The sequence below is a fragment of the Oryx dammah genome, unplaced genomic scaffold (assembly GCF_014754425.2).
Source record: "Oryx dammah isolate SB20612 unplaced genomic scaffold, SCBI_Odam_1.1 HiC_scaffold_27, whole genome shotgun sequence".
Taxonomy (NCBI): Eukaryota; Metazoa; Chordata; class Mammalia; order Artiodactyla; family Bovidae; genus Oryx; species Oryx dammah.
The window spans coordinates 101,179,352-101,197,113 of record NW_024070211.1 but is presented as its reverse complement, the minus strand read 5'-3'; the positions used below and the strand labels follow the sequence as shown (position 1 = coordinate 101,197,113).

Here is a 17,762-nt window from a genome sequence, read left to right as displayed (position 1 = left end):
GTCCACACATTTTCTGTGGGAAAAAAAAATGTCTATTCGAGTGCTCTGCCCACTTTTTAATCCAATCCTTTTTGCTACTGAGTTGTATGAGTTCTCTACATATTTATCCCTTATCAGATATATGATTTGCAAATATTTTCTCCCATTCAGTAGGTTGCCTGATTTTTTGTTGATAGTTTCCTTTACAGCTTTTTAATTTGACGTAGTTCTACTTGTTTACTTTTTCTTTAGTTACCTTTGTTTTTCATATCAAATTCAAAAAAAAATTCATTGGTCTCTATCTTTTATGTTAGAAGTTCTCCTCAGAGGTCTTGCTTTCTTTGCTTTCATGCTCATATGTACAGGATGAAATCAAAAAGTGAATTGGAAGCCCTGTGTATTTGGATAGGACTTGTCAGCTTTGAGCATATTGTAAAGTGATTTGCTTTGGTTGTTTCTTGGGGGAACCTGATGTTATTCTGAGCTTGTTGAGTCCACTTGTATCTTTTATTATCCTGCCTGGCAGATGAAGGCCTGGCTGTCAACTTTCTAGGAGCAAAATGGAGGAGAGTTGGGATCACAGTATTCTTACTGAAGTTGTTTTTAATATGCTGTTTTATGAGTTTATCTGTTCCTGGGCTTCTCAGTCCAAAGAGATTCTATTTTACCCCCTCCACAGAATAAAACTTCAGTCGACTGATGGAGTGGCATTGGAATATTTGCCGGTTGATTGAAGTGAAGGAGGAAGATGGTCCAGAAATATAATTGAATTTCAATGCACTACACTAGCAGCTTGATTCTCTCTTTCAGAGGTATCTGGTCCCGTTCAGGATATTTCAGTATATATTGGGCTGTTTCTCAGCTTTTGCCACTGCCAGTTAACAATTCTGTTTTCTCCGTTAAGCCACATCATTTGGCATTTTCCTCCTGTTTTTCGACTGACAAAATATGCCACTGTTTTCTTTTTCCTCTCCCATTCTCCACACCTTAATATAGTTTTAGCCTAGAAAAAAGGTTAAAAATACCATTACTTCTTTTCTTCATGGGATTTTGGGAGAAAGGAAAACTAGCTGTGGGTACTCTACTTTGTAGTTTTACAAAAAGTCTCCTGATTTTCCTTTATCTTTGCTATCCTTTCAGAAAATATCTACCAGGGTAATATTATCTCCTTAAAATTATTCTATTATTAATGTTTATTATGCTACTATTATAGTTCATTGTAACTATTATCAAATTTTCTAATCTCTAATTCACAGCGCAAAAAACCCTCAATAAATTTATACTTCACTATTCTTAAACTTACATCACATAATCCACCTAGTAAGTCAATATTTACTAATAATTTAACATATGCCAGTTATCTATACAAGCAGTGGGAATCAGCTCAGCTCAGTTCAGTTCAGTCACTCAGTCATGTCCGACTATTCACGACCCCCATGGATTACTGCACAACAGACCTCCCTGTCCATTACCAACTCGCCCAGTTTAATCAAACTCATGCCCATTGAGTCAATACTTCTGCACTCACCTTTCTTTATAGTCCAACTCTCACATCCATACATGACTACTGGAAAAACCATAGTCTTGACTAAACAGACATTTGCTGGCTTTTTAATGTGCTGTCTAGGTTGTTCATAAATTTTCTTCCAAGAAGTAAGCATCTTTTAATTTTATGGCTTCAGTCAACGTTTGCAGTGATTTTGGAGCTCCCCCAAAATAGAGTCTGTCACTGTTTCCCCATCTATTTGCCACAAAGTGATGGGACCAGATGCCATGATTGTAGTTTTCTGAATGCTGAGTTTGAAGCCAACTTTTTCACTCTCTTTTTTCATCTTAGTCAAAAGGCTGTTTAGTTCTTCGCTTTCTGCCATAAGGGTGGTGTCATCTGCGTATCTGAGGTTACTGATGTTTATTCCTTCAATCTTAATTCCAACTTGTGCTCATCCAGCCCAGCATTTCTCATGATGTACTCTGCATATAAGCAGGATGACAATATACAGCCTTGATGTACTCCTTTCCCGATTTGGAACCAGTTCATTGTTCCATCTCCACTTCTAACTGCTGCTTCTTGACCTGCATACAGATTTCACAGGACACAGGTCAGGTGGTCTGGTATTCCCATCTCTTGAAGAATTTTCCAGTTTGTTGTGATCCACACAGTCAAAGGCTTTCACATAGTCAATAAAGCAGAAGTAGATGTTTTTCTGGAACTCTCTTGCTTTTTCCACGATCCAATGGATGTTGGCAATTTGATCTCTAAATTTTCTACCTTTTCTAAATCCAGCTTGAACATCTGGAAGTTCATGGTTCACATACTGTTGAAGTCTGGCTTGGAGAATTTTGAGGATTATTTTGCTAGCATGTAAGACGAGCACATTTGTGTGGTAGTCTGAGCATTCTTTGGCATTGCCTTTCTTTGGGATTGGAATGAAAACTGACCTTTTTCAGTCCTGAGGCCACTGCTGAGTTTTCCAAATTTGCTGGCATATTGAGTGAAGCACTTTCACGGCATTATCTTTTAGGATTTGAAATAGCTCAACTGGAATTCCATCACCTCCACTAGCTTTGTTCATAGTGATGCTTCCTAAGGCCCACTTGACTTCACATTCCAGGATCTATGGCTCTAGGTGAGTAATCACACCACCATGATTATCTGGGTAGTGAAGATCTTTTTTGTATAGTTTTTCTGTGTGTTCTTGCCACCTCTTCTTAATATTTTCTGCTTCTGTTAGGTCCATACCATTTCTGTTCTTTATTGAGCCCATCTTTGCATGAAAAATATTCCCTTGGTATCTCTAATTTTTTTTGAAGAGATCTCTAGTCTTTGAAGCCCCAGCAAGATGGTAGGAGAGGTGAAATGACATTTAGAATCAAACCCCATACCCGCAAGAGATGCTCAGAGGGCTCAAACATACCCTGTATACACCAGGACCCAGAGACCCCACAGAGACTGAGACAGAACAGTGTTTGAGAGTTTCCTGAGGAGGTACGGGTCAGCAGTGGACTGCTGCAGGGGCAGCGGCTCTGGGTGCAATAAACGTGGGTATGGTATAAGCCCTCTTGAAGGAGGTTGCCATTAACCCCACCATAGAGCTGTGAGCTTCCCTGGTAGCTCAGATGGTAAAGCATCTGCCTACAATGCAGGAGACCTGGGTTCAGTCCCTGGGTTAGGAATATCCCCTGGAGAAGGAAATGGCAACCCAGTTCAGTATTCTTGCCTGGAGAATTCCATGGACCGAGGAGCCTGGTAGGCTACAGTCCATGGGGTTTCAAAGAGTTGGACATGACTGAGCGACTTCACTCACTCACTCACTCACTCAGAGCTGTGAGAACTTACACAGGACTGGGGAAACAAACTCGCGGGGAGCACAAACAAAACGTTGTGTGCACCAGGACCCACGAGAAAGGAGCTGTGACCCCACAAGAGACTGACCCAAACTAGCCCATGAGGGTCTGGGAGTCTGTGGTGGAGGCAAGGGTCGGGGCTGGCCTGCTGCAGGGTTGGGGGCACTGAGTGCAGCAGTGCATGCATGGGGCCTTTTGAAGGAGGCACCATTTCTTCATTAGCTCCACCACAGTTTGGCTTCAGGTCACATAAAAGGGAGGGAACACAGCCCCGCCCATCAACAGAAAATTGGATTAAAGATTTACTGAGTACGGCCCAGTAAATTGAGAAAACTAAGATCATGGCATCTGGTCCCATCACTTCATGGGAAATAGATGGGGAAACGGTAGAAACAGTGTCAGACTTTATTTTGGGGGGCTCCAAAATCACTGCAAATGGTGACTGCAGCCATGAAATTAAAAGATGTTTACACTTTGAAGAAAAGTTATGACCAACCTAGACAGCATATTAAAAAGCAGAGACATCACTTTGCCAACAGAGGTCTGTATAATCAGGGCTATGGTTTTTCCAGTAGTCATGTATGGATGTGAGGGTTGGACTATAAAGCTGAGCGCCGAAGAATTGATGCTTTTGAACTGTGGTGTTGGAGAAGACTCTTGAGAGTCCCTTGGACTGCAAAGAAATCCAACCAGTCCATCCTAAAGGAAATCAGTCCTGAATATTCATTGGAAGGACTGATGTTGAAGCTGCAACTCCAATACTTTGGCCCCTGATGGGAAGGACTGACATTTGAAAAGACCCTGATACTGGGAAAGATTGAAGGCAGGAAGAAAAGGGGACAACAGAGGATGAGATGGTTGCATGGCATCACTAGCTCAATGGACATGAGTTTGAGTAAACTGCGGGAGTTGGTGATGGACAGGGAGGCCTGGGGTACTGTAGTACATGGAGTCACAAAGAGTCGAACATGACTGAGTGACTGAACTGAACTGAACTGAGCATGGCCCTGCCCATCAGAACAAGATCCAGTTTCCCCCTTAGTCAGTCTCTCCCATAAGGAAGCTTCCATAAGCCTCTTATCCTTCTCCATCCAAGGGCAGACAGACTGAAAACCACAATCATAGAAAACTAACCAATCTGATCACATGGACCACAGCCTTGTCTAACTCAATGAAACTATGATCCATTGCGTGTAGGGCCACCCAAGATTGACAGGTCATGGTGTTCTAACAAAATGTGGTCCACTGGAGAAGGGAATGGCAAACCACTTCAGTATTCTTGCCTTGAGAACCCCATGAACAGTATGAAAAGACAAAAAGACAGGACACTGAAAAATGAACTCACCAGGTCGGTAGGTGCCCAATATGCTGCTGGAGATCAGTGGAGAAATAACTCCAGAAAGAATGAAGAGATGGAGCCAAAGCAAAAACAACACCCATGTGTGGATGTGACTGGTGATAGAAGCAAGGTTCGATGCTGTAAAGAGCAATATTACATAGGAACCTGGAATGTTAGGTCCAGGAATCAAGGCAAATTGGAAGTGGTCAAACAGGAGATGGCAAGAGTGAAAATCGACATTTTAGGAATTAGCAAACTAAAACTGACTTAAATGGGTGAATTTAACGCAGATGACCATTATGCCTACTACTGTGGTCAAGAATCCCTTAGAAGAAATGGAGTAGCCATCATAGTCAACAAAAGAGTCCAAAATGTAGTACATGCATGCAATCTCAAAAATGACAGAATGATCTCTGTTCATTTCCAAAGCAAGCCATGCAATATAAAAGTAATCCAAATCTATGCCCCGACCAGTAATGCTGAAGAAGCTGAAGTTGAACAGTTCTATGAAGACCTATAACACTGTCTAGAACTAACACCAAAAAAGATGTCCTTTTCATTACAGGAGACTGGAACGCAAAAGTAGGAAGTCAAGAAACACCAGGAGTAACAGGCAAATTTGGTCTTGGAGTACAGAATGAAGCAGGGCAAAGGCTAATAGAGTTTTGCCAAGAGAATGCACTGGTCATAGCAAACACCCTCTTCCAACAACACAAGAGAAGACTCTACATATGGACATCACCAGATGGTCAATACCAAAGTCATACTGATTATATTATTTGCAGCCAAAGATGGAGAAGCTCTATACAGTCGGCAAAAACAAGACTGGGAGCTGATTGTGGCTCAGATCATGAACTCCTTATTGCCAAATTCAGACTTAAATTGAAGAAAGTAGGGAAAACCACCAGACCATTCAGGTATGACCTAAATCAAATCCCTTATGATTATACAAGGGAAGTGACAAATAGATTCAAGGGATTAGATCTGATAGAGCACCTGAAGAACTATGGATGGAGGTTTGTGACATTGTATAGGAGGCAGTATCAAGACCATCCCCAAGAAAAAGAGATGCAAAAAGGAAAAATGGCTGTCTGAGGAAGCCTTACAAATAGCTGAGAAAAGAAGCGAAGCGAAACACAAAGGAGAAGAGGAAAGATATCCCCATTTGAATGCAGAGTTCCAAAGAACAGCAAGGAGAGATAAGAAAGCCTTCCTCAGTGATCAGTGCAAAGAGATAGGAAATAGAAAATGGGAAAGACTTACACACTTCAGTGAATATAAATTCCTAATGGTGTCCAAAGTGACCTAGACTATATGTTTACACAAACATTTCATACTAATTACCCATTTGGATATTCAACAAAAATTTATTAGTAATTATGGTGTGCCACGAACAACATTAGTGCTGGTGTGAAAAAGTAAAACACATTTGGCTTTTGAAACAGCTCACAGTCAAGACAGAAAATCAGTGGCTTCAATACAGCATGTATTGGGCTTCATTTAAGGTAAACAGCTAAAGAATCCATAAGAACCCATGTAAAAAACATCTAATTCACTCTGAAGAGATGAAGGAATGTTTCAAAAGGAGGCAGTGCTTAATATAAATAAATCTTGAGACATAAGAAATAGTTAACCAGGTAAAAACAAGTGCAATGAGGGACTAAAGACCATTATAGGCAAAGAGAACAGCATTTTAAAAGGTTTGAGAGAGCCTGTCTCTAACTTGTAGAATTTAGAGTGAGTTTAACTAAAAATGGCTAAGTTTAAATGTCACTTCCTCATTCCTCGAAAAATTAAAAATAGAACTACCATATGATCTAGCAGTACCACTTCTGGGTATGTATTCGAAGGTAATAAAATAACTGTCTCAAAGAGGTATCTGCACTTCCATGTTCACTGCCACACTATTGACAATATCCAAAATATGGGAACAATCTAAGTGTATATCAATAAGTGAATGAATGGAGTAAATGCAACGGAATATTATTTAGCCCTGAGAAAGAAGGCAAGCTTGCCATTTGCAGTGAAATAGATAAAGCTTGAGGGCACTATGCGAAGTGAAATAAGTCACAGAGGGGAAGATAAGTATTGCATGTTCTCACTTATGTGAACTCCAAAAATTATGAAAGTAATGGGGAGCCTTAGAATGAATTTAAGTAGGGAAATATCTGATTCTGGTTTCCATCTTAGAAAGAATACTCTGGCAGCTGACTGGTGAGTAGGCTGCTTTGGAGATGAGCAATGGGAAGAAAAAGAAATATCAATTAAGAAATGACTACAACAGTCCAGGTGAGAAATGAATGTGAATTTACACTGAGGTCAAGACAATGGGAAATGGAAAGAAAAGGTACATTTTGGACTCCTTAGGAGAAACACTCTACATTAGTTGGTGAGTAATTGGACCTATGGTTGGGATTAAAAAGTTGAGAATTATTATTAGGTCATTATGCTAGGAAAAACAAAGAGGTCTTGAAGATTAAATAGTAAGTTTTGCTTAGGATATACCAAGTTTGAGATATTGATAAGATAAATGAGCAGAGATGCTATGTCTGGAACACTAGACAGAAGTTAAGGTACAAATTTAAGGTACAGAATTGCAATTCATCACCATGTAAAGCAGCAGTTCTCAATTTTGGCTGCCCATCAGATTCATTTGGAAAGCTTCTTGCAAATATAAAAACATGGGTTATAAATCCATATTATTTAATACTTCTGAAATAAGCCTAGAGTATCAATATTTTTTAAAAGCTAGACATTTGATTTTGATGCATAATGACAACAAGAATCACTGGTGGGTAATTTAAGTCATGAGTATAGATTAGAATTAAGGATTTCAAACACACATTGTCCAATTAGGGAAGATCTAGAATAAACTATCAGAAAGATTATGATAATAATAAAACTATAATTTATTGAGTACCTATGGTAGAAACTGTGCTAAAGACCTTACACATGTTATTTGCAGTAAAAAAGAGATCAAAGAGTGGGTCATATGAAACTTGTCACCCTTCTTCCATGAAGTCTTCCACAGCACTTTCAATTTACCTTGATGTCTCTCATCTCAATTTGGCCTTTACAACATATGAACTTGTACATGGCTATTTAAAATATAATTTGAATGTATATAGCTCTAAGCCATATATATAAAACAGTAGTTAAGAACAAGAGCTCAGTTAGACCTCCTGGTTTGAACCCCATATCATCTTATCTTTTGTAGGCAATTTTGATCTTAGACAAGCTATTATATATAATATGTGTGTATGTATGTGTATATGGGTGTTATTGAGTGGCTCAGATGGTAAAAGCATCTGCTTGCAATGCAGGAGACCCAGGTTCAATCCCCAGGTTGGGAAGATCCCCTGGAGAAGGGAATGGCAACCCACTCCAGTATTCTTGCCTGGAGAATTCCATGGACAGGGGAGTTTGGCAGGCTACAGTTCATGGGGTGGCAAAGGGTCGGACATGACTGAGCAACTAACACTATACATACCTATGTACTGAATATGTGTATTTATGTATGCATATTATATATATAACATTATATATGATACTTTACACATACAAAAATGTGAAGTCCTTCCCAGATGAATCTAGTGGTAAAGACTCTGCCTGCCAGTGCAGGAGATGCAAGAGATAGGGGTTCGCTCGCTGGGTCAGGAAGATCCTGGAGGAGGGAATGGCAACCCGCTCCAGTATTCTTGCCTGGAAAATTCCATGGACAGAGGAGCCTGGCGGGCTACAGTCCCTGAGGTTGCAAACAGCTGGACACAACTGAGTACACACACACTCAAATTCCTTCAGGTGATGGATTTATTTTATATCTTGTTTATCTTTTGTAGCTTTCTCCTCAACTTTACCTAGTTCAGTGGGGACCAATTTTAACAAGCAATATTTATTAAGCTAGGCACTGTTTCAAGTAATTTACTTATACTAATTCATTAATTTGATTGATTTTCATTACAAGCCTAGAGATTAGCACATTAGTATCCTCATTTTATAGATGACAGTACTGAGGAAGAGAGAGATTAGATAACATTACTAAAATAAACTATATCTGTAAATGGAGAATATAGGATCTAAACAAATAAATCCAGCTCCATAACTCTGGCTCTTAACTACTGTGCTATACTGCCTTCCTCCACACTACACAATAGACTCAATAAATTATTATGAGTTTGAATAAAATTTTGACCAAAAAAAGAATTGGCTAGAAATAGATAATATACATTTATATGCAGCATATTTTGCATTGCAATATTTCATGAACCAAGTTCTGTTGCCTTTTGTAAAGAGAAATTTAATCAAAGATTATTCAATTGTCTTTTTAACTTATTTATATCCCTGTATTATCATTTTCTAAAAGACTTGGGATAAGGAAAGGATCATTTCAGTAAATGTCTTTCATCTGGTTTTAAGGAGGGCTTTCCAGCGGTTCGGTGGTAAAGACCTGCCTCCCAGTGCCGGAGCTGCAGGAGGCACGGGTTTGACCCCTGGGTCAGGAAGGTCCCCTGGCGGAGGAAATGGCACCCCACTCCAGTATTCTTGCCTGGAGAATCCAACCACTCCAGTATTCTTCCCCTGGGAAATCTCCGGGCTGTACAGTCCATGGAGTCGCAGAGCTGGACACAACGGAATGACTGAGCACGCAAGCAAGGTAAAAAGAGTTTGAATGTTTAAAAGTTTTTTAAAAAAACCTAAAATCCAATATTCTCCAAAGTTTTTCCCACAAATAGACCTATGGTTCTAAAATAAGTATTGAAAATTTGCTGGGCCAATACCACTACCATATGTATAGCTATTTCCCAAGGCAACATGAAGTCACAGGATTAATAAGAACAACTTCACAGAAACTTCTAGAAAAATAGGTTTTTCAAATAATGCAGTATTCTACAGAAAAAAACTGAGTATTCTCAATTACATGAGTCTGCTATTGCTCTAAATAAAGGGCCAGAAGAGCAACAGTGTCTGGTTTCATTTTTACTCACACTGTGGAATTCCATGTTTACTTCTGACATCGTTTATATGGATGATGTACTAAATAAGAGTATTCAATTCCAATTTTTTCAATTCCCATGCACCAATGCTATCCTCCTGATAACAAAAGTCACATCTCAGATGTCACACCTAAGGGAGATCTGCTACTAACCTCACACAATACTAAATAAGTTCTGGTGTATGGAATAGAAAATTTATAGATGATATTAAATGTATTACAATTACACTTACTTTATCATTGCTATATTAGCAATAAGCAGAGCTTAAATATCCCTGTAACTTCCATGATTATCAGTAGCAATTTCTCCTTCCAATTTTTCCTAAGACAAAGTCTTTATTATCCAAATATTCACCATAGTGGCATGCATATTCATTGTATTAAAATGATCCTTCTAGATTGTCCTTGGTCTAGGAAATATCTAAAATAAAGCCAAAGCTAAAGCTGATTACTTAACAATAAAATGGAGTTTACATCAGGGACAAGCAGGCGGTCTCTTAGGGTCTGAAATCTAGGACTCCTGAGTGGTTGTGGACAGACTGAGAAATGCTCTCACGTGCAACTCTGATAGAGAATTTGATTAAAATCTTTCATTTTGCTTCTACCCCCTACCTTGTCTACTAACTACTAAATCTACTCAGGAATTTAATTTTCATTTTCAAAGTCTCAGGAGGGTTAGAGCTCTGAATATGACTGCAAAATATAGTGCTGTTTTTTTATCTTTTATTTTATTTTCTCCCCAAAATGATTAGTTCAGCACACAAATGTTTTCAGTTTAGAAATTCATAATATAACACTCAAGATTCTACATTATCTGGTCCCAAATCTTTCCTTTGATAATCTGAGTTACCCGACTGGGCTATAGACCAAAATGAACCATTCCATACTACTTATAGATATTATTTGCTTTCTGTCTCCCAACTTTTGCTCATGTCATTTCCTCTACCCAAAATGACCTTTTTCCTGTCTTGGCCAGTCTTCAAGGTCTACCTCATATGCCCCTTGACATACTTCCCCAACTCCTCAACTAGCTTTTCTTTCTCTCTCCTCACTTAGCTTGAAATATTCTGCCAGCTGAACTCAGCAGAATGATTTATGCCTCTTTCATCTCATTTTTGAACCTCTATGGCACTCACTACTTTTCACATTCTGTTATAGTCGTTTGTATTTAGTATTTACAATTCACTATCTATGATTTCCTGAAGACAAGGACCTATTGGTCTTTATATCCTTGCCCTGTACTGCGCTTACTGCAGTACTACAGGATTTTGCATGTTTGGCTTTTTGTTTGCTTTAACAAATTGCATTGTGCTGAAATTTGATCGGCAATTTGATCGACCTTGTGCCAATTCGAGGGAAATAGCTGCACACTGAGAAAATTGCTCAAGAGAACAGAAGTAAAATGCAAAAATGTCACAAAATGTAACACAGATTACTTAAGATTTAGATTTAGGTTTCATCTAAGCACCAAATTATACACTTGTACTTAGGAGTTTGACAGTTTTTAAGCACACTGATGTCTTTACATTAAATAAGCATCAGTAATTCAAAATATTATACTCTATCAAACAGGAACTTGAACTGCTGTATTCATATATAGTATTGTATTTATATTTCAATTTAGTCTTTCATCTAGAATATAAATTTTCATTAACAAATAAAATTACTAAAACAAGCTGTGTATAAATTTGAGTGAAGAGTCTTCATCAAGGATAGTTTTTATGATTTAAAAAATAACTCAGGTCATTAAACCTAAGCTCTATAACTTCTCTGTTATTTAAACCTTGATTTTTACTCCTGAATTTTAATCTCTAACTAGTACTTTAAAAAAAAAGACCTGATATTGCTGAAAGCTTTCCCAAAGACTCAGTAATCTATAGTTATGAAGTGTTTTTAGCTGAATTTCTTACTTGATAAGAAGAATGAGGGTGAGAGGTCAAAATTAAACTCACAATGACCATTACCAATAGCTCATCCTAGCTCTAAGAATGTATATAACAATGTCTGCCACTAAGTAACACTGGCAGTAGTGTGCTTAGTATATTTCAGAACTCTTAAGGTACTTTACATGCCTTAACTCATTTGACCTTCACAATTCTTTGACACAGACAGCATTACTACGTCTGTATCACACTGAGGAAACTGAAACCCAGAAAGGTTAAGTAACTTGCCCACAATCATACAGCTGGTAAGTGGTATAGCTAAGACTTGAATCTAGTGATCATGGATGGCAGTCTGGATGCTTAACTACCATACCATACAAACCAGAAGAGCTTGTAAATAATTTTCTATTGCTTTAATTCAAGAAAATAAGCATTATTGGGCAGCATGCACCAGCCTGGGATTCCAGAGAAATAAGATTTTTGCATCTTCTCTACCCACCTCCCTTCATGGCAAATAGATGGGAAAACAATGGAATCAGTGAGAGAATCTATTTTCTTGGGCCCCAAAATCACTACAGATGGTGACTATAGCCATGAAATTAAAAGATGCCTGCTCCCTGGAAGAAAAGCTAAAACAAGCCTAGATAGCATATTAAAAAGCAGACATTACTTTGCCAACAAAGGTCTGTATAGTCAAAGGTATGGTTTTTCCAATAGTCATGTACAGATGTGAGACCTAGACCATAAAGAAGACTGAGCACCGAAGAATTGATGCTTTTGAATTGTGGTGTTGGAGAAGACTCTTGAGAGTCCCTTGGATGGCAAGGAGATCCAACCAGTCCATCCTAAAGGAGATCAGTCCTGAATATTCATTGGAAGGGCTGATGCTAAAACTCCAATACTTTGGCCACCTGATGAGAACTGACTCATTGGAAAAGACCCTGATGCTGGGAAAGATTGGAGGCAGGAGGAGAAGGGGATGACAGAGGATGAGATGGTTGGATGGCATCACCAACTCGATGAACATGAGCAAGCTCCAGGAGATGGTGAAGGACAGGGAAGCCTGGCATGCTGCAGCCCATGGGGATGCAAAGAGTCAGACACGACTGAGCAACTGAACAATAACAACCCACCTCCATGCTGCTTTCAGCCAGCACACTGGTATGAAAGAGAACAGAGTTGTGCATGTGTGTCCAACAGCGAGATGGTTAAGGTCTACTTCCCTACTAGTTCCTACCAGTGCCCTTCCTCAGTCAGTTCAGTTCAGTTGCTCAGTCGTGTCCGACTCTTTGCAACCCCATGAATTGCAGCACGCCAGGCCTCCCCCTACTCCAGTACTCTTGCCTGGAAACTCCCATGGACAGAGGAGCCTGGTAGGCTGTAGTCCATGGGGTTGCAAGGAGTCGGACACGACTGAGCGCCTTCACTTTCACTTTTCACTTTCATGTGTTGGGGAAGGCAATGGCAACCCACTCCAGTGTTCTTGCCTCGAGAATCCCAGGGATGGGGAAGCCTGGTGGGCTGCCATCTCTGGGGTTTCACAGAGTTGGACACGACTGAAGCGACTTAGCAGGCCTCCCTGTCCATCACCAACTGCCAGAGATCGCTCAAACTCTTGTCCATCGAGTCAGTGATGTCATCCAACCATCTCATCCTCTGTCATCCCCTTCTCCTCCTGCCCCCAATCCTTCCCAGCATCAGAGTCTTTTCCAATGAGTCAACTCTTCACATCAGGTGGCCAAAATACTGGAGTTTCAGCTTTAGCATCAATCCTTCCAAAGAACACCCAGGGCTGATCTCCTTTAGGATGGACTGGTTGGATCTCCTTGCAGTCCAAGGGACTCTCACGAGTCTTCTCCAACACTACAGTTCAAAAGCATCAATCCTTCGGCGCTCAGCTTTCTTTATAGTCCAACTCTCACATCCATACATGACCACTGGAAAAACCATAGCCTTGACTAGACAGACCTTTGTTGGCAGAGCCTAAGATAAATTCTATCCTCCCCAATTTATTCAACAGACTCCCCAAATGACCCTGACCTGCTGCTGCTGCTGCTAAGTCGCTTCAGTCGTGTCCGACTCTGTGCGACCCCATAGACGGCAGCCCACCAGGCTCCCCCCTCTCTGGGATTCTCCAGGCAAGAACTGGAGTGGGTTGCCATTTCCTTCTCCAATGCATGAAAGTGAAAGTGAAAGTGAAGTCACTCTGTCGTGTCCAACTCTTAGCGACCCCATGGACTGCAGCCTACCAGGCTCCTCCGTCCATGGGATTTTCCAGGCAAGAGTACTGGAGTACTAGCATCAAACAGTCCAAAACTTGCTACTCTTTACTTCCAAAACTTAATCCCTATGAAATCAAAATCCCCTTCCATAATAACCTATATAGCTCAGTCGGTAAAGAATCTGCCTGCAATGCAGGAGACCTGGGTTCAATTCCTGGGTCAGGAAGATCCTCTTGAGAAGGAAATGGCAACCAACTCCAGTATTCTTGCCTAGAGAATCCCCATGGACAGAAGAGCCTGTCAGGCTACAGTACATGGGGTCGCAAGAGTCAGACACAACATAAGTGACTAAACCACCCCCAAACTGGAATTATAGAAAATTGGTCACATCCCGGTTTTGAAATGATTGTTGGGGTCCCTGCTTCTGCATGCTGCCAATATTTTTGCTCTCATATTGAAAACTATGGCTTATAAAACATACAAGGCTGAAACTCCAATACTTTGGCCACCTCATGCGAAGAGTTGACTCATTGGAAAAGACCCCGATGCTGGGAGGGATTTGGGGCAGGAGGAGAAGGAAATGACAGAGGATGAGATGGCTGGATGGCATCACTGACTCGATGCACATGAGTTTGGGTGAACTCCGGGAGTTGGTGATGGACAGAGAGGCCTGGCGTCCTTCGATTCATGGGGTCGCAAAGAGTCGGACACGACTGAGCGACTGAACTGAACTGAACTGAACTGAATTTTATTAACAGTTTATAATGCCCTAATAAAAATAATTTTATGTATTATAAAAGAAGTTAATGCAGTTATCAAAATTATATAATGCTTGATTTTATAGTTTGATCCAATCTTTAATGTCTCTAATATCAAGAGATTTAAATGAGGAAAAAAGAATTATATGTAACTCATCCTAAGGTTCACCAATTAATAAATTAGAACTGATAGTAGCATACCACTTTTGAAAAGTCAATTCAAAATGTGAGCATAATTCATTATGTACATTTTCTCATAATCTTGGAAGCAGGAAACAACTCTTTCTTTTCTGTATTCCTCTCAACACCAAATACAATATTGTACAAATGATCAGCTTTCACATAATGCTCACTGAACTGAACAATTACCCAAATAGTTGTTTATAGACAGCTTACCTTTAGAAATCTTTACAATGTATAATGAAATGCATGTATAAAATGGTACCAATAAAGGCAACCATTACAAAAAGAAGATGACCAATTTTTACTGAGCAGATTTACAATCAATTTCACCATTCAAAAGGTCAAGATCATCTTGCTGTACAGGAAAAAGATGGACATTATATTAAATGTCTCTGACATTCTAACCAATATTTACTTTTTAATGTTATATATTCTGACATACCAACAGAGAAACACTTTTCTCCACCTTGTAAAAGAAATGAGACTAAGACTGTAATTTTTTCACCTTATAGAATTATTGAGATATCTTCATTTAAGTGTCACTGAAGAAAGTAACCGAAAATCTTTATGGTTTGGTTCTTTTGAAAGGTCACAAACACAGTGAAAAATCTAGCAGAATGTTGTGAAACCAATACTTAGAGGAATCCCAAAGCAATGCCAAGAAACAGAATGTACTCATAGTGACTAATACATGCAAATACTGGAAATAAATTCTAACAGATTAAACAGGTTTTGTAGCAACTAAAAGGTATATTCAAATCATTCCAAAACTAATCAAGCTTAAGAATATGGCAAACTTCCCTGCTAATAAGAATCTAAGCAGGCTAAGTAGTCTGAATAACATATAAAAAATAATAGTCAATATCAGTAGGTATAAATTTTAGTGTGCTTTTAATTAAAAAGGAGAAACTGACCCCTTAACTGAATCAAATCACTGTTTCAGATTTCCATTTTAGTCTTTGATAAGTATATTCATATTTAATACAACATTTTACCTTAATGGGGCATTAAATCCTAATCAAGCTATGGAATCATGAAGATAAAACTATCTTCTGAGAAATGCTGCAACATTTTCTGTTTTTGTTCATTTAATATGGGATGCCTTGGCAAGTATCTGCCAGGTCCCCTAATCCTGAGGCAGAAATATGTGTAATACAAAAAAAAAAAAAAAATTCCTTCAAAACTTGAATGTCAAACAGAGTCAAGGCTTCTTATCTAAGCATGTAACCCTGAGGATATGCTATAAAAAACCAAAGTTAAATGCATTTTAACATGATAGGTGAAAATGGTTTAAAATAAATAGCAGAGTTTCAGAATAAAATGGATATATAAATCCACATTCTTTGATGTGATGCTTTTCTATTCTTTGTAGTTAACATGTTTAATATAATTAAGTCTTTCATTTTGAAAATGAAAGCAATCAAAAGTAGAATATCTCTGGGTCAAAAATCTTAAACAAGCTTATACGGCACCAGATTTCCTTGTAAAAAAAAAAAAACAAAGAATAAAACAGATTTATTATTTGCTTTAATCTATAAGCAGTGCCTTAGCAGATCTCTGCATTAAGAGAACCAAAGCATCATTATGTCAATAGATCTGAAAAATAATTAAAAAGCTATGCCTTTTAAAACAATTTAGATACTGAAAGATAATTTCAAGAAAATAGCTCAGATGCTGATAAACATAATTCTACTCATCACAGTTGGGTTGCTGTGTGGTTGCACAGTACAGTGGCAGTAACATCTATTTCTCTGCTTAAGAAATCCCAGATTAAAAAATTTAATATGTCACTATATATAAGCAGCTAGCTATGGTGTATACTTATCAGTATGAAAGATTTATGCTATTTTTATCATTCAAAATAAAAGCTGCAATTTGACTGTATTCAGGTTTAATCTGGAAAAATCTGTAGAGCCCAAAACCTTGCCCTTAATTACATACAAAGGATCTCTTTCTTTACTTCCCACTTCCCCATAAAAAGCTAAAGTAAACACAAACTTAAACACACACATATTTCTAAAATTCATATTGTTTATCTGGCATCTATTACTATAGATATTACTTGTTCAAATATCCTAAGGAGAATCTAATAATAAACAATTACATTGATTATTCTAAATGAGCTAGAAAAAGCAATAACTCTACAGTCTAACAGCATCATTATAATTCATGAGGTCATACCTGATGACTTAGAGATTGAAAAGACTCACAGGTTCCAGACTGCATGACCTTTCTATTTCCAGAGATCCCTAAAGATTGCATTTCCTGTCTTACAAAAGATAATCACAGCCACCTCTATGTCTCAGCATCTTCAGGGCTAGTGAAGAAAACATCAAACAGCAGATCTGTCCATCAGTATCTGTTTAAGTCATCATGAAAATATCAGATCTCATATGCTGTTTATCATCTCCCCTTTGCAGTTATAAACACTGCGTATTAGGGAGGATGACACAGTTGTATGTGCTGAAGCTGCTAATGCTGTCTGAAAACAGTAAGCTTACTGCTTAGAGCAATTCTGCATCATCCAAACAGAGAATGAGTCACGTCTTTCAGGTTTCCCACTTCTGATACTATAAAGACTTCACGTGCCCAGAAAAGTTTGAATTTTTTGTCATTTCTTTACAAATAAGCAATGTTCTATTTAATTAACTGTCCAATGCATCTGTTGCCATGTTAAAACATTAGTTCTTAATTATTGTGCATTTTCTCCATGTATGACTAAGCTTTAATGATTTAAGAAGCAACACTGTACTCTCTCTTAAAGGACTCTTTCTTCCAAACCATGTGCATCATCACTTATCCAACCCATTAAAATTAGAAGTCCCTAAAAATGATGAATTTTTCTTCTGGCAATCTTTGATAATTGTGTATAAGAGCAGATAGCTAAGAATAAGTAAGTGCATATTCACTTTTTAATTCTCAGGAACTATTTTTATTTCACATCTTTCAGACCAATACACTTCAAATCAAAATAATTTTTATACTATTAATAAAAGGCACAAAATCTCCTATAGAACTTAATATGCAAAACACAAAATGCTATTATCAAATTCCAAAACT

The 17,762-nt window shown here is 38.5% G+C and overlaps 1 protein-coding gene across 5 annotated transcripts in view; it reads right to left on the bottom strand.

Moving 5' to 3' along the window:
* Nucleotides 1-17,762, bottom strand: part of SLC4A10 (solute carrier family 4 member 10) — a 347,705-nt gene that overhangs the window by 234,285 nt on the left and 95,658 nt on the right. The window contains exon 1 of one of the 5 annotated variants that reach the window (XM_040229232.1): nucleotides 16,884-17,081. The exons of 1 other annotated variant lie outside the window; for it this stretch is intronic. In XM_040229232.1, the coding sequence (XP_040085166.1) occupies nucleotides 16,884-16,964 (81 nt within the window). In that variant the 5' untranslated portion in view covers nucleotides 16,965-17,081. Of the gene's footprint in view, nucleotides 1-16,883; nucleotides 17,082-17,762 lie in introns of those variants that run through there. 3 more of the 5 variants (XM_040229230.1, XM_040229229.1, XM_040229233.1) reach the window with 3 other exon arrangements.